This window comes from Strongylocentrotus purpuratus, unplaced genomic scaffold, assembly GCF_000002235.5.
Source record: "Strongylocentrotus purpuratus isolate Spur 01 unplaced genomic scaffold, Spur_5.0 spur5_scaffold_9, whole genome shotgun sequence".
NCBI classification, from domain to species: domain Eukaryota; kingdom Metazoa; phylum Echinodermata; class Echinoidea; order Camarodonta; family Strongylocentrotidae; genus Strongylocentrotus; species Strongylocentrotus purpuratus.
In genome coordinates, this window is record NW_022145615.1 from 13,113,862 (window position 1) to 13,137,523 (window position 23,662).

At 40.6% G+C, this 23,662-nt stretch overlaps 1 protein-coding gene across 1 annotated transcript; it reads right to left on the reverse strand.

Annotated features, from left to right (window-relative positions):
- Nucleotides 1–500: 500 nt before the first annotated feature.
- Nucleotides 501–21,831, reverse strand: LOC585580. Its single transcript, XM_030976337.1, has 4 exons — nucleotides 19,903–21,831; nucleotides 5,397–5,496; nucleotides 1,351–1,431; nucleotides 501–580 (listed from the first exon to the last, which is right to left on the reverse strand). Exons 1-4 carry the CDS (start codon nucleotides 21,829–21,831, stop codon nucleotides 501–503), a joined length of 2,190 nt encoding a protein of 729 aa, XP_030832197.1.
- Between the last annotated feature and the right edge of the window lie 1,831 nt (nucleotides 21,832–23,662).

The window sequence follows — 23,662 nt, forward strand, 5'->3', positions numbered from 1 at the left end:
AACATTGTCTTTAAGACCATTTCCATTTCCATTTCACATGTTGAGTGTTTCAGAACGTGCGATTAATCAAAGTCGTGCTAGTTTCGGGTTCTGAAACTTATCTTGCCATAATTCATTTTGCTCTAATCTTAAACTTTTCACAGTAAAAATGCATAACAATTTGAATTCAAGTCAACATAGTCTTAAAAACGTTCACAAGTTTGATAATTCTTATGACAACGTTTAAGAAATAGTACAATTCTACAGTCAACAAAATTCATAACAAAAAACATCTATAGAAAACAATATTTTATGCAAGAATTATCTAGAGAGACGATAGTCCAGTTTCCCATGTCCTTGGATTGCGCTAAGTGAAGTCCCTCTCCATAACGCCATTTCTAGTTCAAATCATTGAATTGCGAAATAGAGGTGAAAAGAATTACCAAAGTTTGATGTGGACATCACCATGGCATCACAGTGAAGGCATGACTGTCTGGTCGATGATGAAAGTGGTCTGCCTTCTAAGGCGAGAAGCCCTCTTTCTCGGGCATGTACGGTCGTGTGGTGCAGCTGCAGCCTTGGCTGTTCCGTTGGATATCAGCTGAATGGGTAGGTTCGAGAATATACTAATGATAGTACGCGATTATATGCCCCATTGCTCTTTTGCTGGGTTATACAATGAAAACTTTCACGGACCCTCTTTTTCCATACCGTCTGGACTGTTCGCGCCGAAAAGTCGTCCTAAATTTAGATCTGGATGGGAAAGAGAGAGAGAGAGAAAGATTTAGTAAGACAGGCAACTAAGGGCACAAGTCAACATGGTCTCCCTAATTTAACATTAAAACAAAATTATGTCTCCGATGATGGGGTCAAAATGACAATCTTGAGATTAAAGAATAAACAAACAAACAAACATACGAAAACATCAACAATATTAGCCCCTTTTGTGACCTTAAGGTAGTTTTTCAAACTTGGCCATCCCACACACAGTGTAATTATGCATAGTAAGTTTAGCTGATAAGTCTATCCTACTTATAATGATATAACTTCTTCTTTCTAGAGCTAGCCTATATAAATTATAAAGCTAAATTACATCAGTACAACAGCAAAAATCAAAGATCCTAAATTTTCATACTGTATAGTGGCGATAGTGCATGAAATAAAACACCAAGGCAATGAACGCAGTGGAGGCCCATTGGTATAGTGGCTCATTCACTTTTTAACTTTCAATCCAAAAGTTGAGGCTTCGAATCTCAGCCCTTCACTAACATCGTCAACATAATGGCAAGACTTTAATCCATTTTTGCCACCCTCCGCCCAGGTGTAAATGGTATCAGGGACAGAAAGAGACGGATAAAATGTGAAATTTACCTTCAGATGGAATGCTTGTCGTTGGCATAACTTCTTTGTGAATGATATCGACGTCGACATCCGGTGATGGAGATCGATTTACTGCGGGGGAAAAACAACATTTATCATAATTTTATAGGTCAAATAAATTCATTCATGAATAATAAAAATATGCACAGAGTGAAAGGTGAAAGGCCTAAAGTAGTGAAATGATCAAGCAATTTGATCTTGTAACCACCCCCCCCCCCCACCACCACCACTACCACCACCACCAACACCGAAAAGGAGGTAACTAGCTTCAATATACTTGATAAAGAAGGAAGAAATGGTATATTTGAAGGGGAAAGAGTAGACTAGATCATTTCTAAATTCGAACAGGGATATTTTAACAATAATAATTGCAAGCCTATACATTTCCTTGTCGTCCAAAATTAACTATTGATTTTGTTATGGGTTAAACATGAAGTATTATTAGAGTATGTTAAAATGCGCTAAAATGTTTCCGAACCGCCATTAACAGCTCAAGGGTGAATCACGTCTCATTATCTCACATCCCTGGGCAATAATGAATATAGATTTTCTTTTTCTTTATAATCTCAAAATTTCATCAACAAATTCGAACAAGGCGGCAGTTTTAGTTTTTTTTTCATTTACATAATCAATTTGTACATATCCTTCTTTCATAATAATCATTTTACATCTCTCTGATCAAACAGATCGTAATTATTTTCTTAAGGTATACCTACCGTTGTGCATCGCGTGTAAATATAGCACACGCCTTTTTTGGTTATTAATTTGTAGTGATTTTATTTTGATTTGATATATTCGTTCATTGCACAAGTTGCGTAACCTAAATCATAATCCTGTGAGGCGAAAGACAAGAACAATCACCAATTGCCGCAAATTCATAACAAAATTAATGATTTTCAGTAATAGTCCGAATAGGGGTTAAGAGCAAAGCTTGTTGGGTAAATTAAGGTCGAAGAAAAGTAACTGATTAGTGATTTCAGGAAACGTAAACCCTAAAATAGAATGAAATAAATGTTTCGTCATTAAATTTTAACACCCTCAAGTTATCTAGACTAAATCAGAACTCTATTTCATCAACTTTTGTTGGTGGGGAAAAACCCAAGTTTTTATACATCCCTTAGGATAGTTTTTGCAGTGATAAATAGAAACCTTCTAGTTTGATAAATTCGATTTCGATGTGTGGATGCAAAGGTGACGTAACGAGGGGGCAGGGGCGTTCTTACGCTTCCGAGAGATTTTTGTTAAACCTTTGACTGGTTTGGTTTAGAAATATATATATATGTACATATCAACTTTTAAGATAATGATTTTTTACATATATTTTTTTAAGAAAACAGCTGGATCGCTTTTTTTCAGAGCCATTCATTTAATGGCTCTGTTCTTCTTAGAGGTCCAGTAAGAAAGAGAGAAATGATTGAAAGAAATAAAACAACACAAAATATGGAATAAACATGTATACATATATCACAAACTATTATAAATGCAATGTACTCCCTTTTACTATAAGAACATATGAACACCTCCCTCCCCCACTACCCGATTATAATTCACTTTTAGGACAGCACCTCTTCCACCCTCGCAACCCTTCCTGGTTTACACTAAAAATTCATATATCAAAACCTTTTGAAGAAAGTGTATGTACTTTACGATATACTCTGCCGCCCTTGTGTTAATGCTAATAATTATCAATCTTGAAAATAGTCTCCAAACTCTAACATAGAAAGAAAATATCGAAGCCCGAATGAACGAAGTAGAAATTTGATCTTCCTCCTGAAGAAGGTGTCTTGTTGACGGACAATACCTTAGTCACGCAAAATAAGTCTAGTTGTACACCAGTCACAGCAACAAGACCGACAACAGACCACCAGCAGACCGACAACAGACCGACAACAGACCGACAGCAGACCTACAACAGACCTACAACAGACGAAAACAGACTGCAGGAAAACAGACCAACAACAGACCAACATCAGACAGACAACAGACCGACAACAGACGAAAACAGACCGACAACAGACGAAAACAGACCGACAACAGACGAAAACAGACCGACAACAGACCGACAACAGACCGACAGCAGACCAACAGCAGACCGACAACAGACCGACAACAGACCGACAACAGACCAACAACAGACCAACAGCAGACCGACAACAGACCTACAACAGACCGACAGCAGACCAACAGCAGACCGACAACAGACCGACAACAGACCGACAACAGACCAACAACAGACCAACAGCAGACCAACATCAGACGACAACAGACTGCAGGACAACAGACTGACAACAGACCGACAACAAACCGACTGACTTTTAGCCATTCGGGATAATGCAATTGTTTGAGCGGTCTTTCGACGATCTATTGTTGGTCTGCTGTCGGTTTGTTGTTGGTCTGTTGCCGGTCTGTTGTCGGTCTGTTGTCGGTCTGCTGTTGGTCTGTTGTCGGTCTGTTGTCGGTCTGTTGTTGGTCTGTTGCCGGTCTGTTGTCGGTCTGGTGTCGGTCTGTTGTCGGTCTGTTGTCGGTCTGTTGTTGGTCTGTTGCCGGTCTTTTGTCGGTCTGGTGTCGGTCTCGTTGGTGCGACTGAGGTATAACTGGACTTTATTTGTGGACAATCGATGAAAATGGATGCTTTGTATGGGCAGCAACAGCATATGAGCGAAGGCAAGGACATGTCTGTGATACAAGAATGCATTATAAGCAATTATTGTATTGACATCATTAATAACAAGGGGCTCTAAAGCTAATAATGATGGAATAATACGTTCAGTCTCATTATTAACAGTTTTTTAGTTTTTATGTTGAATATCCTAGTGGTTTTCCTAGAATTGTAATGATTCTCTCTTCGAGTCTCTGCAATAAGTTCTTGCTCGGAGCAAGGTAGTTCATTTTCTCGCCGTTTCAAAAGTGGGTTTTTCTTTGCCGTTGTTTTGTATTGCATGCTTGGCGGTCTATACGTCTCCTCTTTGGCGGGGTAATTAATCATTTTCCTACCTTTTTTATCCTGGAATATTTCGTATGACAAGTCTCAAACCTATCTTGCCCTACAGCGATTTGTGCCGTGGACCTTGGGCCAGAATACCCTCGTGCTAAACAAGTTATCCAATCATGTACCTCTACAACGACCCGTAATAACATGACCACGGGGTACAAAAGTGAATTAAGGGACGGTGAGTCTAATCACAGAGTAGTGGTCAGTATAATTCACTAATTAATTCATTTCTGGCTCATCTTAATCCATGGGATTTCTCCGAAGACTAAACAATTGGATAGTTGGTGGGTTTTTTCCCCTTCTTTTATTGGTCTGTTTGGTAGTATTACTGAAGAATTGTATGGGATAGAAATGTCTGCTAATGTATTTCAATTCATGCACGTTTATTTCCAGAACTTCTGGTTACCAACTACTTAATTAAAATGTGTTTGTTTGCTTTACCTGGCGGCCAATAAGGCAAATGCCTGTAAGAACGCAACTAGTAGACCGACGGCCTCAAGACCTATCCGAGGGACTTGGTAATGAGGATTTAATGCCTCACCTATACTGGCACTAGCGCATCAACTGGTTTCGAACCCAGGACCTCCCGCTGACGATACCAGTGCTGAACCACTGAGCCTTCGCGCCTCTTAATGCTACCTAAAATGGCATCTGTACGGAAGAAATTCACTATGCATATATTAGTGGATTCGAACCCACGATATCTGCCTATTGTACCAAGGATCGAGGATTTAAATTCAACCCATGCAGGCAGATGACTGAAGCTTGCATTGAGTGTTAAAGTGCCCCTCCCCTTTCATAGACGCAGGCTATCACTCGAATAGGACATAGTGGTCCACCTGCACACCCCCAGTAAGTTATACCAGGAGATGAGACCCGAGGGTTACAGTGATTCAGTTCGCTTTCCCCTCCCGGGAGGACCCCCCCCCCCCCCCCCCCCCCCCCCCCCCCCCCTCAATGCAAGCCTCTGTTCTCTCTTATGAGTTATCACGGGATAATTTTCAAGAAGTATGCATAAACAAGGTCTTTTGTTAAGAATACTCACCATTTGTCACGTGACCCTCTGCGGAGGAGCAATTTCTAGGCCGCATGTCGTCTGCTTTCCCGCCTTCCATCTCTGCCATTCCACCGCTGATATCTGCATTCTATAAGACAAGACAACAAGACATCACTGAACATGAGCATAAGATGAGCACTATAACTCATGCATTTAGTCACATTAATGAGGACGCATTTTGGTAAAGGCGATCTATAACTTTGAGCATAGTGATACACATATTCATACTTTTTTCCATTTTTTTCCTTTTTTTTCATTTGTTTTCCTTTTTTTTTTTTTTTTTTTTTTTTTTGGGGGGGGGGGGGGGGGAAGCAGACGATTACTTCTTATATCACACCACGTGTCGATTATAGGACAGCTACCATAGGACCGCCCTACCCGTGTTCACTACCTCTCCGAAAAGTACCCCTTGCACCACTTTATTTGATATTATTTATATTGTTTTCCGGAGATACTTTTGGGATGATAGTCCTGGGACAATCATCCCGAAACTATCATCCCGATGAAGTTGCTCCAGGGAATCGTTGTCCGGGAATATTATTATCCGGGATATTGTCCGGGGTGATATTCCGTCTGTCTGTCTGTTTGTTCGTCCGTCCATCTATCTGTCTGCATGTATGTCGATCTGTCTGTCTCTCTCTATCTGTCTGGGTTTTTATTTTCTGTGGAGGTCATGTTAAGTGAATCTCAGGCGTGACAGCCAGTACAATTAGGTTTAGGAAATGGTGCATTCTCATAACCAATTAATTGAGTTACCTGTATCAGGCTCCTGAATTCAAAGAAATAATTTTGCGTGTGCGCCCATGTATGACAACCATTCTGCACTAGTAACTAGATTCGGAGAACAAGTTAAGATCTTAAAATGGTATATTAAAATAAATCGATTGATTGAATTGAGATGACAAAGGCTTTAGAATTAACACGTGAGAGAGAGAGAGTGTGTGTGTGTGTGTGTTCTTGAAGCTACCCTATTCAATTAACTCAATGAAAAGTGAGTAAAATAACATGAAGAGTAGGACATTAACAATTAAAACTTCAATTTTGGCTGAATTTTTATGGCATTTTTTCAAGTGTCAATTGTATTGCACGAGTTACTAAATGAATGAAGTATGTATTAAACGATAACAAATTTTGTTGACTGATTTTATTTCATTTATATATATTTTTGGGGGTAGGGAGGGGGGAATCATGATGGTTATCACTAAATTATTTAAAACGTTTATATCATGGATTGATTGATGATACATGCATTATGATCACCACATAACCCTTACCAGCTACGACCACATACCATCTCTCCCTCTTTTCCTCTCATAAGCATACTATTTGCATAAAGTATACTACAGGTAATGGTATTTTTAAATGTCAAAATAAGATTTTCGTTTTCACGAAGTGATAGAGCTTATTTTTGCTCCTTTGCTTCCTATGAATACTCCCTCACTCAGATCTAAGAAATTATAATTTTATATTCGGACAAGTCAGTGACATGTCATTTTGTATACGCCTGTTGTCGTCTCTGAACAAAATCACACCTAAAAAAAGACCTTAACGTGTTTTTAAGGTCGGTTGTTCTATAGTCATATACTTGAAGCATACGAAAACGCAACAGGCCGTTTAGACACCAAAACCGTCATTTTAATCAACTTAAAGTGCTCTCCGTCATTTACCGAACACGACGCTAAATTTGTCAATATTTAGTCGGATGGTGTTTCCGCGAGAGTAAGAGATAACTAACGTTACCGAGTATGGTTGGCCAGGTCGGCCACCGCTGCTCGACCGCACATACGCCCCCGAGGTTCCGGCCGAGTAAACCCTTCACACTCGGCTAAATTTACATTAATCTATCGTCCGCCATCGTTCAAGAAAGATTCACCAAAAAAACACCGAAAGCAAGTCGCCCTTTGATTAATTTTCCGCCTCACTTCATTTTCATCTCAAAAAAAGCTTTTTAATACCTGCATCGCGAGTAAGATTCAGGTAATAAGGAACCAATTCTCTTGTCCCCATTCCATACTCCATTTTCAATTCTTTGCGGATTATAATTATTATCTATGGGCAATGAGGTTTGACCTGAATGGTATTTTATACATCACTAGTTTTCATTCCATTTTCAGAAGCCCGTGTAAGATTGGATCCGACCTCGTCAGTTAATACTGATACCATGACTACACACGGTTATAATTATATTGAGTAGTCGGATTAAAAAGGAATACCTTTCCAGTTCATTTTTTCTGAGGGGGATGAGAGGGGGGGGGGCTATTAGAAATGACAGATCCAATTACAACTGATCTTTTGATCATTCATGTTAATTCATGATTCGATCGTACCATCACAGTGTTATATCTGCAACTATACTTGTAATCTCCTGTCGCTGGTATATCTGTGATAAATATGAATACCCAGTGTTTGATCGGTTTAGTGATAGAAAGATTTGAGCTGGGCCCCGTCTTACAAAGAGTTGATATCAATAGCAACTTATTTGCGATTGATATCAATCGCAACTATGTACATTAGAGATAGGAGACTGCAAACTTGCGATTGATTGGAGGACTTACGATTGATTTGGATCAATCGCAAGTCTTTGTAAGACGGGGCCCAGGTCTAGCGGTAAACGTTCACTTGGTCTGCTCTCTGTCTTCGCCTGCAAACTGGCTAAGGCGGCCGGACACCGGTTCAAAACTGAGTCACGTCTTTCTGATGGTGACGTTAAAAAAACCCAAGGCGTAAATAATCATATCCGATTGATACACGTCTGTAAAAATCCATGCTATTACACATCTTGTACGTCTAATATTAACTGAGAAATTATGGCAATCTAATTTCATTATCTCTCAACATAATCCTTCAATACTACAACTCATTACGTAACAATTTAACACAATCATCATGATCATTTTAATTTATTCATCAGTGGAGGATAGTGGGTCATTCACTCGACCCTCAATGCTATAGGTTTGAGGGTTCGAATCCCAACCCGGCACCAACGTCCTTTGGCAAGATACTAATCCACATTTACCATTCTCCATCCAGTTGTAAAAGGATACCTGGCGATTGCTGGGCGGTAATAATGATAATAATGACAGGGCCGTCAGGAAGAACGGGACTAACGCTGATGAGGATTCTCTAGGTAAAAATAATTATTGTTAAATACTATAATAGTCCCTCCGTAACTAACCAATCGGTCTCTTCTTAGAAATGAACTGATCGAGTTTAATAATGTCGTTTCTAGAGCAAATCGAATTGATAGGTTTGTTTATGGACATAAATACCTGGAAATGGCCAGCATTAAATAGGTTTATATCCAGGCAATATAATATTTTTGATGAAGACAGAAGGAGGCGGACATACAGGCTTACACTGAAGTTGTGATAAAGCATTAGCGCGTATAGGGGACGGAGTGGTCACAATATGCCCGTGCCCAACTTTGGAACCCTCAATTTTGATATGCTTACCATTTTGATATACAGTCAAACCTGCTTTAGTGACCACCTGTCTACAACAACCACATGCTTTGTTTCCCTTGAAAATGGTTTATCATTGAAACATGTACTAAAGGAATCTGTCTACAAAGACCACTTTTTGTGTTTTCATTGGGCGGTCGCTGTAGACAGGTTTGACTGTACTTACTACTTACAATGTTGATATACTTACATTATTACACAACAAAAAAGCCCACTTGATTTTGTCATTTTTTTGGTTACATTGTGCCCCCATGCACTATACAAAATTCCGGATCCTTCCCTGATAAAATGCATCATTGGTTATAGAATGGTCTATTTGGAAAACAAATCGGCCGCCCCTCTCTAATTTGGAATAAAAAGTGCGTAGCCTTTACCCATTCAAAGATCACAAAGTTTTAAGCTCTAAAGATTTCACCCCTTCTGCAATACCGCATGATCCGCCTCTGATTTGCGATATTTATCAATAAACAGCAGTGGCGGATCCAGGGGGGGGGCCGAAACGGCCGCGGCCCCCCCTATTGGCGGCGCAAAAAAAAAGAAGAAAAAAAGAGGAAGAAAAGAAGAAAAAAAAGGGAGAAGAGGAGAAGAAAAAAAGGAGAAGAGAAAAGAAAGGAGAAGGGAAAAGAAAAAGGAAGAGAAGAGAAAAGAGAAAAGAAAAGATAAAGAAGAAAGCCCAACTCCCCCCCCCCCCTCCCCCTCCCTCCCACTCCGGGGTCGGAGGGACCGAATTTGTGTTCCCAAAATTTCCGATAAAGAGTTACTTTTCACGCAACAAAGTCCGGCCCGTAATACACAAAAATCCGGCCCGTACTGACTTACACCGGAGATAGAGGGGTGCTTTCAAAGAGAGGGAACATACATGTGCGTACCCTATAGTAAGTGGGTGGGGGGGGGGGGGGATTCGGTGAGAAAGGGGGAAAGACAAGGAAATGGCACTAAGTGACAGTAACGACGAATAACGGAGAACTGTAATCGGGAGATTTGGGGTCATTCCAGAAGGTTTGGCAAACGTTATTAAATAGAGGGGGCCGGGCCGGCCGCATAAAATCTCGAGCCGCAGATTCAAAGTTAAACGTAAAAAACAGCCCCCTGCGCTACAAAGGTCATCACTCTTTAGTGAGAAATTTGAAAAGGGCACAATATTTTGGATGTCTTTTGAATAGAAGCTATATTTTAAATAAACGGTTGGGCCGCTTCATTACTCTTATTTTGCCCTTCATTTGAATTCAGCTCATACCAACTCGCTCGTGTTTGTATTTGAACTCATGTTGGTAGTAATCATGGACAGGGGCGGCAATCCTGGGCCCGATAGGGAGACACGTCCCCCAGGAAATTTAGAAATATAGCTAGAAAGAAATATAGCGGAATTTTCTAGAATGCATAATTTCAACATTGCAAAATCTTGCTTGGTTGCTACGCCCCGGCCCTCGCCCGATAACACAAAACTATGATATGAAGCTCCCGGCCGTGATTTATCCATGGTTAGTGTAATAGATCTTTTCTCCCTTTCATTTCTACTAACCTAATTGTGTGCTATCACAATCATGATTGTTTTATTTTCCCTTTAAAGCAGGCGCGTAGCCAGGGGCGGTAGGGGCAGGAAGAGGACATAGGACGAAAAAGGAGCAGACAAAGAAAAAAAAACGAATCGTCTTCTTTCTCTAATAATTATATGTAATGTCAAAGCTTCCGCGCTTCGCTCGGGAGGGGGGCAACTGAAATCAGACAAGGAATGGTAAAACGAATCGTCTTCTTTCTCTAATAATTCAATGAAACGTCAAAGCTTCCGCGCTTCGCGCGGGAGGGGGAAAACTGAATTCAAACAAGGATAAGAGACGATAATGGTACAACGATTAGTCTTCTTCCTCTAATAATGTAATGAACCGTCAAAGCTTACGAGCTATGCGCGGGCGGGGAAAAAATGAATTCAGACAAGGATTAAGAGTCGAGAATGATACAAAGAATCGTCTCTTTTCCCCTTATAATTTAATGAAACGACAAAGCTTCCGCGCTTCGCGCGGGAGGGGGGGCGGAACTCAATTCAGACAAGGATTAAGAGTTACGAATCGTCTTCTTTCTCTAATAATTTAATGAAACGTCAAAGCTTCCGCGCTTCGCGCGGGAGGGGGGGGGGGGCACTCAATTCAGACAAGGATAAAGAGTCGAGGACGGTACAAAGAATCGTCTTCTTTCTCTAATAATTTACTGAAACGTCAAAGCTTCCGCGGTTCGCACGGAAGGGGGGGGGGGAACTCAATTCAGAGAAGGATTAAGAGTCGAAAATGGAACAACGAATCATCTTTCTCTAATAATTTCATTAAACTATGAAAGGCCGAAGTTTCCGTGCTTCGCGCGGGAGGCGGGGGCTGGGGGCTGAATTCAGTCAAGTAATAAGAGTCGAGAATGGTACAACAAATCTTCTTCTTTCTCTAATAATTAATGAAACGTCAAAGCTTCCGCGCTTCGCGCGGGAGGGGGAAAACTGAATTCAAACAAGAATTAAGAGACGAGAATGGTACAACGATTCGTCTTCTTCCTCTAATAATTTAATAAACCGTCAAAGCTTACGCGCTACGCGCGGGCGGGGGAAAACTGAATTCAGACAAGGATAAAGAGTCGAGAATAGTACAAAGAATCGTCTCCTTTCCCTTATAATTTAATGAAACGCCAAAGCTTCCGCGCTTCGCGCAGGAGGGGGGGGGGGGAAACTTAATTCAGAGAAGGATTAAGGGTCGAAAATGGAACAACGAATCATCTTTCTCAAATAATTTCATTAAACTATCAAAAGCCTAAGTTTCCGTGCTTCGCGCGGGAGGCGGGGGCTTGGGGCTGAATTCAGTCAAGTAATAAGAGTCGAGAATGGTACAACAAATCTTCTTCTTTCTCTAATAATAAATGAAACGTCAAAGCTTCCGCGCTTCGCGCGGGAGGGGGAAAACTGAATTCAAACAAGAATTAAGAGACGAGAATGGTACAACGATTCGTCTTCTTCCTCTAATAATTTAATAAACCGTCAAAGCTTACGCGCTACGCGCGGGCGGGGGAAAACTGAATTCAGACAAGGATAAAGAGTCGAGAATAGTACAAAGAATCGTCTCCTTTCCCTTATAATTTAATGAAACGCAAAAGCTTGCGCGCTTCGCGCAGGAGGGGGGGGGGAACTTAATTCAGAGAAGGATTAAGGGTCGAAAATGGAACAACGAATCATCGTTCTCAAATAATTTCATTAAACTATGAAAAGCCTAAGTTTCCGTGCTTCGCGCGGGAAGGGGGGGGGGCTGAATTCAGTCAAGTAATAAGAGTCGAGAATGGTACAACAAATCTTCTTCTTTCCCTAATAATTAATGAAAGGCCAAAGCTTTGAAAAGCCAAAGCTTCCGCGCTTCGCGCGGGCGGGAGGAAACTGAATTCAGACAAGGATTAAGAGTCGAGAATGGTACAACAAATCTTCTTCTTTCTCTAATAATTAATGAAAGGCCAAAGCTTTGAAAAGCCAAAGCTTCCGCGCTTCGCGCGGGCGGGAGGAAACTGAATTCAGACAAGGATTAAGAGTCGATAATGGAACAACGAATCATCGTTCTCAAAAAATATTATTAAACTATGAAAAGCCAAAGTTTCCGTGCTTCGCGCGGGAGGCGGGGGTGGGGGGCTGAATTCAGTCAAGTAATAAGAGTCGAGAATGGTACAACAAATCTTCTTCTTTTTCTAATAATTAATGAAACGTCAAAGCTTCCGCGCTTCGCGCGGGAGGGGGAAAACTGAATTCAAACAAGAATTAAGAGACGAGAATGGTACAACGATTCGTCTTCTTCCTCTAATAATTTAATAAACCGTCAAAGCTTACGCGCTACGCGCGGGCGGGGGAAAACTGAATTCAGACAAGGATAAAGAGTCGAGAATAGTACAAAGAATCGTCTCCTTTCCCTTATAATTTAATGAAACGCAAAAGCTTGCGCGCTTCGCGCGGGAGGGGGGGAAACTTAGTTCAGAGAAGGATTAAGGGTCGAAAATGGAACAAGGAATCATCGTTCTCAAATAATTTCATTAAACTATGAAAAGCCAAAGTTTCCGTGCTTCGCGCGGGAGGCGGGGGTGGGGGGCTGAATTCAGTCAAGTAATAAGAGTCGAGAATGGTACAACAAATCTTCTTCTTTCTCTAATAATTAATGAAACGTCAAAGCTTCCGCGCTTCGCGCTAGAGGGGGAAAACTGAATTCAAACAAGAATTAAGAGACGAGAATGGTACAACGATTCGTCTTCTTCCTCTAATAATTTAATAAACCGTCAAAGCTTACGCGCTACGCGCGGGCGGTGGAAAACTGAATTCAAACAAGAATTAAGAGACGAGAATGGTACAACGATTCGTCTTCTTCCTCTAATAATTTAATAAACCGTCAAAGCTTACGCGCTACGCGCGGGCGGGGGAAAACTGAATTCAGACAAGGATAAAGAGTCGAGAATAGTACAAAGAATCGTCTCCTTTCCCTTATAATTTAATGAAACGCCAAAGCTTCCGCGCTTCGCGCAGGAGGGGGGGGGGAAACTTAATTCAGAGAAGGATTAAGGGTCGAAAATGGAACAACGAATCATCGTTCTCAAATAATTTCTTTAAACTATGAAAAGCCTAAGTTTCCGTGCTTCGCGCGGGAAGGGGGGGGGGCTGAATTCAGTCAAGTAATAAGAGTCGAGAATGGTACAACAAATCTTCTTCTTTCTCTAATAATTAATGAAAGGCCAAAGCTTTGAAAAGCCAAAGCTTCCGCGCTTCGCGCGGGCGGGAGGAAACTGAATTCAGACAAGGATTAAGAGTCGAGAATGGTACAACAAATCGTCTTCCTTCTCTAGTAACAATTAATGAAGGGTCAAAGCTTCCGCGCTTCGCGCGTAATGGAGGGGGGGGGGGACAGCGAGCTGCCCGAATATGAGTTTTGATATCTTTTCTCGTTTATTTTGGTGATAAATAACACTTTCACAAATTATTGTTGCTCGCTCGCTTCGCTCACTATTTCGAATTGTGAAACCAGAAAATTACTTTCCGGGCAAGAGGCTATAGCCCCCCCCCCCCCCGATGAAAATGTCAAAAATTCTACCGGTATCGTGCTTCTAATATGACCTTGTCAGTATTGGTATGTTGAGTTGAAAAAATGGTCTGCGCAATTTTCAAATTTCCGGCCCCCCCTATTGGAAAATCCTGGATCCGCGCCTGAACAGTACCTTTTTAACAGAGTGCCTGTGAACATCGAAACATAATCATTTTAAGTGAACTTTATCTCATATATCTTTGACTATTCGTTTCATATTATTCTACCATCTAAATCACATTATTTTCATCTCAAACTCCACAAGTTGTATACGATGATACGGGCTGTGAACGCCGGTGTCATCCTCGCTGAGCAAACATGAAGATGAGGATTGTCACATACGGATCGCGTAGTCGCTCTTCTGTGACGGAACTTTAATAAACTTGATTAATCCATTCCTCTCTCCCCCCGAAAAAAAAAATCGTCGTATACTGACACGTCGTAGGTAATCAGTTTGATTAACGCTGCACCCAGAGGCACACACAATGCCCTGCAATACCCCCACGTCTCTACGCATGCCATTGCCGCGATTCCCGGCCTACGAGCGGCGGCGGCGGCTGATGAACGCTACCCGCTGATTTACATAATGGTTTCGCGTGAGCTCGGAGAGAGAGAGCGTGTTATATTAATAGCATGGAATCATAATTATGCACAAAAGAAGCAGGATTCATAACGGAAAATTAAACACTTTACCGAGAAAAGAGAATGCTCGCCCATGATTGCGATTCAGTCATGCTTACAGTGCATTATTTTGTAGAAATGTTGCTTTATAGGCATAATTAACTTACATCGTAAACCAGATTGTGTGTTACATGCTGCTTCAATTAATTTCAATTCAAAATGACATTAATTCCTCTCCTCTCCCCCGCCCGCCACCCAACATAAACATAGTCATGTATGTAAGCTTACATAAACTGAACATTTTCCATCAATATGACTATGCCTGAATAAAACAAAGAGTTTCATATAAAGCTGGAGCTCTAAAATTGGAATGTCGCAAATAAAGACAGACAATAATGATAATAAATATGATCTGATATAATTTAAATTCATACAAATCTAGTATTATGAAGCTTGATTTTGGTCAGAAACAAGAAAATCATTAATATTTAAGTTAGAGATCAAGTTTGATAATGATTTTTTAATGAACAAATTAAATCGTCATTAATAAAAATTAAAAAAATGTTTTGCAGCTATCGGATGAATTGTAAATGTTTAGGTCTATATTACACAGAAATACATGCATCACATTGCATCTCATGTTGTTCGTAGCCAGAAGGGCGTTAACTCAATAGGACATATCGTTACATACAGAGTTAACTCCCTTCTGGCTCTATACAGACCTTAATGTATGCACTATTCTTCATATTTTGTCTGGTAAGATAATTATGAGGGATAATTTGTCCTTTAGAAAGAAAGGGCTTAATAAGGTATAATAAATTATTGATGGCCTTCATTTTTTCCAGGTCATGATATAATGTATTTTCTTTCGCCTCTCACTTAATAAACAAAGAAAATAAGTTCGAAATACAAATACGGTTGAATCATAACTCCTATTTAAGTCTGAATATGATTGTATTTACAGATTTCCATTTCATCTCGGTATATCTCATTCCTACGTTCTCGACAATTCCCAGCCGACAACAAGCCTCATCGCTACCCGTCGCCGGACTGTCGTAAACGCCCCTGCAATTACAGTTGAATAACAGTTATCGTTCAAATTGTTATCTTTAATTCGCAATCTTCCGAGTTCCTTGGTCCACTGGGGGTACAATTCGCTTGAAGCTATTCGGTGATATATCGTTCAATTATTATCAAACTCGTTTTGGAGGCGAATTAGCAAGCTCGAATAGAGGGCAATGAAATTGGATTAACAAATATGCCTAGACACTGTTGCATTTACTGTGACATTTATAACGATAGCACGATGTTTGCATACTTCATCATTTTGGGGCTGTTTTTAACTCCTTTTTTTTTTAGCGATATTGAATGCCACTTTTTATTGGTTTGATGGTTTGTTTAACCTGACTGCTAAGAAAGCATGTGTATATGCTTGTATAAAGCAACCAGGGGACCGACGGCTTTAAGTCCTCTCCAAGGTACTTGGTGATGAGGATTAATGCCTTACCAAGGGGCACCATCATTATAGTGCATCGACTTGGTTTCGAACCTGGGACCCCCCGGTTTCGAGTCCACTGCTCTTCCACTGAGCCATCGCGTCTCCTTATTGCATTTATTGTGAAAATAACTCTTTAACTGTTATCAATCAACACATACGTTTGATGAAAATATCAATACTTGGTTAAATGTTTGGCCATTCGAATGATTTATTTTACTGGACTTTCATTCAAATCGTTCAAATTTTAAAGAGAAGGTTGAGTTCTGGGAAGAGGTGAAAAATAATTTGTGAGCATTACTCATTCTTATTATGCAAGTGTGGAAGAAAATCAGTTAAGACATGTTCCCTGAAAAGCATGGCTCTTCAAATGCCTTCATATTCTAAATATGCATGTAACATCGTAAAAATCGGGGGCCGGCTTTTTACGCCACGTGTTCGTGTAGTCCCATATACATCTTTCTGTGCAAGTGTTTGTAACTTTACCAAGACTTGGCCAAATTTCTTATCATTTTGATGATTCCAGAACCTTGCAATACACACAAATTATTATATGCTAGATGATCAACCTTTTCTGGTCGGTTCCACACCGTTTCTCTCACAATGCAATCGCATGACCAGAACTCAACTTCATCTTTAATACGTTAAACACGCAAACCACAGAAGGTCAATCATTCTTGAAATTCAATCTTTATAGTTTAAATGGCCGCAGTACAATAAATGTTTTGTCCTTTTCTGTATTTGAGATAAAAGTGTATTACCATCTACTAAAGATTTGAATTCTTGCTTGCAAGGTGATGATTTTTATTTCTATTTATCTGATCATTAATTATGTTTATATTTCTCATTTTTTGTCTCTTTCAGTTGACCAAGTAATAGATGAGAATGATACAAAAGGCGACTTGCTTAAAAAAAACCCACATCTATAACTAATATAATTACCTTACTGACAAACATTTAATAGTTTAAATGTTCACAATAACATTGTGCTCTTAAAGGGGGGGGGGGTCGTCACTCTTTCATTAGTAACCGACAGTCTGTCTTGTTTAGTCTAGACATGATGTGTACATCAGCATCATGCATGATTTGTCATTAAGTTGATATTATATTATGTTTCATTTGAAATGCAAATTATCGATAAAGTACGAAATACTTATAGAAATGATATTAATAATGATTAAAGTGCTTATGGTAATAATAAAATAATAAATGATATCAAAAAAAATATTAACATCGAGAAAAAAAATTGTATTTACAGGAAGGGTATTAATCAACATCACCTTGATGTGTGGTATAGATTGATTTATTGAAAATGACAGAAACATGATTAAATTCATTAATTGGAATTGTCTATCATTATGAAACGGTCATGTGATTACCAAAATATTAAACATTTTATGTGATGGTAGTGTATAAAGCATATTCATCGATAACATTACGAGAACAAGCATTCAACTATGGCATGATGCCAGAGTTACGCGAGCAAGCTGTCGTCAGAAAACGCCCGAAAGCGTAAAGAAAGAAAGAAAAAAAAAATCCTCTCATCAATGATTATGTTTTGTGCGCCCGGGCATCCATTTTTGATTAAGAATCTATTCCCGTATATCATTATTTCATCATCAGTGATTCCTTGTTTGCTATCAATCTGAGGGGAGGTAATCACCGGTATATCTTGAGGGGTTTTGTTTGTACGCATGGCAGCTGACGTTATACTGCCAGTCATACCGGCGGGAAAGTTACCCGGGAATAGAGCTGGTTTACACTATATGGGGTGTGAAGGGGCACCCCTCCCTCTCCCCCACACACACATTATCGAAGTACTAAATGTACCTTCTGAGACATGAGTGGTACTAATATTTCATCGAATTAATTCTGAGGTGATTTCAAAAAATATATTTTTAGTTTGATTAAACAAAGGTTAAAGTAAATAAGACTCAACTTGATGATAATCATGAATAAAAAGGAGCCGTTATTAAGGTCTGTGCATATTAACAGATTTGAATATTTCCAGAGATGAAACGCAAGAAAGGAGATATTTGTAAGGACAGTAAATCAATGGCAAGTTTTAAATTATCTTTTAATCCTTCCTTACAGTGTTATTCCATCAATATCTAAAAGCAATTAGGTGAAACTATTATTAGGCCTCGAGAACAAAATAACCGTTTACGTATACTTCAAGTATGTATGCTTCGAAATCAATGTTGTCGAGATTTTATAGATTTACGTGGGAGGGGGCGTCGACGCATTGTTTCGGTGTACGTTTGATGGGAGAATCCCGGCGTTTTTAATCACCCTCAACCCGATGTTTTCTTGCTTTTGATTTCTATTGATGGTGTTTCATTAACGTAATTTGAAAAGAAAGACACGTTATTTATCAGGAGATGAAAAATGAAAGTACGAGGAAGAACAGTAGATATTTGCTGTAATCCTATTTTACACCCCCCCCCCCCTGTAAAGAAAATTGGCCTGGGGGCAAATTCGAACTTTCTTTCTAATTAGGTGGAATTAAATAACCCATGTTTGTTCACTGAGTATTCAGAGTTAACGTGATTTGAAAAGAAAGACATGTTATATATTAGAAGATGAACAATAAAAGTACGAGGAGAACAATAGTTATTTGCTGTAATCCTATTTTACATCCCCTGTAAAGCCAACAGTGCTGGGGGCAAATTCGAACTTTCCTTCTAATTAGGTGGAATTAAATAACCCAGGTTCGTTCACTGATTATGCAGAGTTCGAGATACGCGTATGCTCAGGAAAAAAAAATTCATGAATATTCTAGTGGTCGTTTGTATCTAGAACTACAAGAACTGAGTATTTTTCATGACCTAGATTCACACTTTTTACTTCTTCCAATTTGTCGTCTGATTGGAAGTTCTTCTTTCTTTACCCTATTCATTAAGTAATTTCTCGATGTCAGTACAATACCATCCGTAAATATCATTCCATTTTTTTTACTTAGTAATATAATAATAATTGTTATTACCCAGGGAAGCCTCACTAATGTTGGTGTTCCTGAGGGCGCTGCAATTGTTATTCTCCTAGCAATTTCCAAGTACCTATTTACTCCAGAGCCCAGAGTGGTAAGGGTAGACTAATGTCTTGCCAAATGACATTAGTGCCGTGCTGAGATTCGAACCCTCAACCCTTGTATTAAGAGTCAAGTGACTAAACCACTATGTCACGACACCTACATGGGCAAGGGTTATAACAAAAATGCTTACTCGAAATCCTCCATTTCCTTAGGATGATATTTTGCTTAATTCAAACATTTTATACCATTACTATACTTCAAACTCATGTACAGTAATTCACGATCCATTTAGGAGATCGTATACCTCATATAGGTGAAGAACAACGAAAAATCCAGTCCAGCAAAATTCAAGCGCTTATGGAACTTTTTTGTTATTAAGCGCTTTAGAAATATTTGTTTATTGTTATTATTGTGATGGGGTATGCAGGGACGTAGCCAGAATTTGATGTTTGGGGGGGGGGGGGGGACACATATATGTAATCCATCGACGTCCTGAGGAGGGGTCTAAAAAAGTTCAACCGATCTTGAAAATGTTTGGGGGCACGTGCCCCCCCACCCCCGTGGCTACGTGCTTGGAGGTATGAATGATTGAGAACACATAGCCGAATCGTCGTATATTAGCCTTTGTTTTCTCGATGCCTTTGGAAGTCTTCTAAAATATATAAACAGTGAAATTCAAGTAAATGATCTCTTACAAGATGTTTCTATTCTATAGATTAACAAGGTAACTTTGTATTTCGTTTGGCTTTTCTACGTGATCATTAACACTTGGTACAACTGAAGGTCTGTAAGTAGTGCTTACCTCAAGTTTCGAATCCGGTGACTCACAAGATGTACTGGCCTCTGCATCCTGGATGACAGAAGAATGATCCGTCTTTCCTTCTCCCGCTTCTCCATTCTTTGATTTGCGTTCGCACTCTTTCCTTGCTACTCGAAAGAGAAGATCATCCAGTCTTTTCTCTCTCTGCTGTCTCCAAAGAAAAGCGTTCCCCTCCCTTGCTTCGCGACCCCAAGGCTTGTCGTCAAGGAAATACCTGGCGAAGTCGGCGGGTCTAGTTGAACAGCCACCTGATGCGGGGTGATCTCGGGTAGGAAAGGATTCCTTTATGCGAAAGATATCCGCTGGACTTTGGTCGTGGGACTGGGAGGATTGTTTTGCGATGTGGTGAATGAACGAGGACGCGTCGCCGCGAAGTGAAGAATCTCCTGACTGCGACCGGAGAGACATGGCTGAGTCGGACATCTCAACCCCGTTAGCCATGACCGGGCGGAAAGCCGATCCATAGTGAAATTCCGGTTTACCAGGGATCTTAATGTCTCTGAGATTAAAATGGCGTTCAGCAAGAGAGAAACGAGCCTTCTCCCAATTCTCAAGATCGCGGAGTGCCTCATCATCTCTGGAATTGCCTTCGATGTCCGCAAGAGCTAAAGAGTCTTTGCTTAAAGAATGAACACGCTGATCAGCTAAGCCTTTCAAGTCGAACGGGGGAAGATCTCTCGGGAAATGGGACGCCATTGGAGGCATTAGACTTGGTGTCTTCGGCCAGAATGATGCGGCTAGTGGGTACGGGAGCTTTCCACCGTTAGATAGATATTCTGCATATAAGTTTCTGTTCGCAAACGCGTGCGCTGAGAACTGCTGACGGAGTTTTGCGGTACTGTTGGCGTAGAGCTGGGCCGCTGTCATCGAAGTGTCTTCCACCGATGGGGTAGATGGTCGGTTCGCCTGTGGTGTGTGGATGTTGCTACCACCAAGCGTTGTTGTAGATAGAAAGTAGTCAAGTCTGGGATCAATTGAATTTGACCTGAGCTGAACAACAGGATCTGAATCTTGGTAGTTTAATGATTGTCTTTTGCGTTTTGTCATAGGTGGACTTGACGAGATAGGATCACTAGATTGGAGGGATGGAGCTTGAGATGGCGAGGACGGTGGGTTAGATCGTTTGCGACTTCCACCATTAAACATTGCTTTGACGTCCTCCCAAGCTTGCAGGAGATCTTCGTCTGGGCTTCTATCAATCAGATGGATGTGTCGTCTCCAGGAATTAAAATTCGCTGCATCGGGAGGACGATACTTGGATTCGGCGATGCGATGGGTGTGAAAGATAAACTTATTCGGAGAGAAGTACAAGCCACAATAGCAACACTTTATACACTTTGCTCTTGAGCTGTTGTACCGTGATGGCACAAAGTCCCCTCGGCACCCCCAAGCGCATTCATGGTAGACATCGAAGGCAAAGTTCTCAGGGAGCTTCGGCGGCCGGCTTTCGCACAGGAACGACTTGCACAGTCGTTCAGCCTCACGTTTGGTTATCATCCCGCATCGGCGGGAGCTGACGGGCATGGCGCCGGCACGACGCAACATCTCCAGCTGGACTGGAGTACACTGGACGCAGGTGACACCAAGGGCCACTCTGCGATTATGGATCTCATTGTAGCTGAACTTCCTGAGGAGTGTGTTGGAGATCTGGGCGAGGCATAACCGCTCCTTGCCGTCGATGTAGATGGCTGCGATAGGTGTGCTGAAGAGAATCACGGTGTGACATTGGTTTGGTGACATCATATGGCGTGGTGTCGACCCTGGTGAAAGAGGTGAGGAAGGTGACCCAGGGCTTTCAGGGTGGCTCAGGGTATCCAGCATGGTGTTACTACTTCCCGACAGATGGGAGGATGTGAACGACTCGTCCATAGGACTCTGTAATGTTGTAACAAAGAAAGATAAACAGATCATCTAAGGTTATTCTGATTATAGATATAACTTCAAGAATAACTGCAACAGTACCTAATGACATCGGATTCTTGACCGAATGAGGCTGCGTCACAATTCTGACATAGTTTACCACCTCGTGAATAAAGGGGCACGTTTTCACAAAATGTTGTTTAACCCGACAACCCGACGCGACGCGAAGACCCGAAGGAACCAAGGAGCATAAAATGCTCTTAAGTCCTTGATGGAACGAATGGAACGAAGTACGCCGTCGTGATCTCTGGTCACTTGTAAACTTTTATGACGACGCCACAGAAATACCAGATGACATCAATTGTCAAGGAGAGGAGAGAGAGGAAGAGAGAAAAACAGAGGTAGAAGAAGAGGGAGGGAGTGGGAGAGGGAGAGAGAGAGAGAGAGAGAGAGAGAAAGAGAGAGAGAGAGAGCAAAATACTTTTGCGTAAATGTGGTGTCGCAGACAACAGACTGTTAATTCCATTTAGATTATTTGAACATAGACCCTACACCACTCTTAAAGGTCTAACGATACGCGCGTAATTAATGGGTTTTGAAGCTTATGTTTACCAATCTAAAGTGTCAACATTAGTTTCCATTTCCTGCATTCTGTAATATATACCTGGAGGGATGGCTTTTTGTCAAACGGGTTAGCATGCATTTAATGATTGGACAATACTGGAAAAAATATCGTAGACCTATATATTGATTGAAAAAAGTGATGGTGTGAGAGTATCCTCATAGTGCCAACATCAAGTATTCTTTCTTTACTCAGGGGTATAGCTTGAAATGACATCAATATTTAAGTGCTCGGGGGCTTATGGCATTAGTCGATGTCAAAATGCACTTAAGACTATTTTGTCTTACCAAGAAAAACAGAACACTTTTTTTTTCTTCTCCAAATTATACTTGTTGTGCTTTAAGTCAATAAGGCAAATTGAGGTCTATTTACGAAAACCTGATTTTGCACCGTTACCTAAACAACTTTCAGTAAAACAATTGTTTCAGAATTCTAGGGCGTTTTTGTACATAAAAGTTTATTCGATTATTTGGGTGAATACATCAGGTAGACCTAAAGACAATTTGACGCGAAATATAAATCATTTGGCTTTATTTTATCTTAACATAATAACAGAACATACATGTTGCGTAGCAGGATTATGCGTAATTATAGTAATACAATGGGACAGGTTGTTGTCGAGTTTTTGTAAAAATCAGAATGAGCTTTTAATGGGAATCTTATAGAAATCGTTAAATTTGAATAATTGAAATAGCATGTTTTTCGATAGTAGTTAGATTGCCGTCACTTATGATAATGAATACATTATGTTCTCATTAATCATTCGAAGTCATCGTGTTATTAATCAGTCCATGTTTGCCGCCCATCGAACCAACAAACGTTTAACAAAAAATGATAAGCATTTCATGTTGATAACAGGTGGTTTATAAATGGGCCCATCGATAACAACAAGTGTAAAATCACTGATGCATCTTTATATTGAGCAATAATCACAATCGAATGTTGCCGGTGTGCCTGCATGCGTGCGTGTGTGTGCGTGTAAGTGTGTGTTGAGGGGGGGGGGGCGTTTGCGAAAGCCTGTGTGTGTATATAGAGTCTAATTGTCTTTCAGCATTTTCTGGGCACATGCACTTGGGCCGGTCGCGACCTTGAAAATGTTGCCTGAATGAGCATAGGCAGTATAAATGATAGATCGTTGTAGATTAATGATCCGCAGCCACAGAAGGTTGCACAGATCGTCATGAGCACATGTAAATAGGACAATCAGTGGTTAGTAATCACTGAGACGTTTGGCACGGTACCCTCGTCATCATTTAGATT

What these genes read in the sequence shown, in the direction of transcription:
- LOC585580 (XM_030976337.1), bottom strand. Translation starts at nt 21,831, where the DNA reads ATGATCTGTTTATCTTTCTTTGTTACAACATTACAGAGTCCTATGGAC. An exon ending in CACCGGATTCGAAACTTGAG is followed by an intron (nt 5,497 to 19,902) that starts GTAAGCACTACT and finishes CTTGTCTTATAG; the next exon opens with AATGCAGATATCAGCGGTGG. An exon ending in GACAAGCATTCCATCTGAAG is followed by an intron (nt 581 to 1,350) that starts GTAAATTTCACA and finishes CTACCCATTCAG; the next exon opens with CTGATATCCAACGGAACAGC.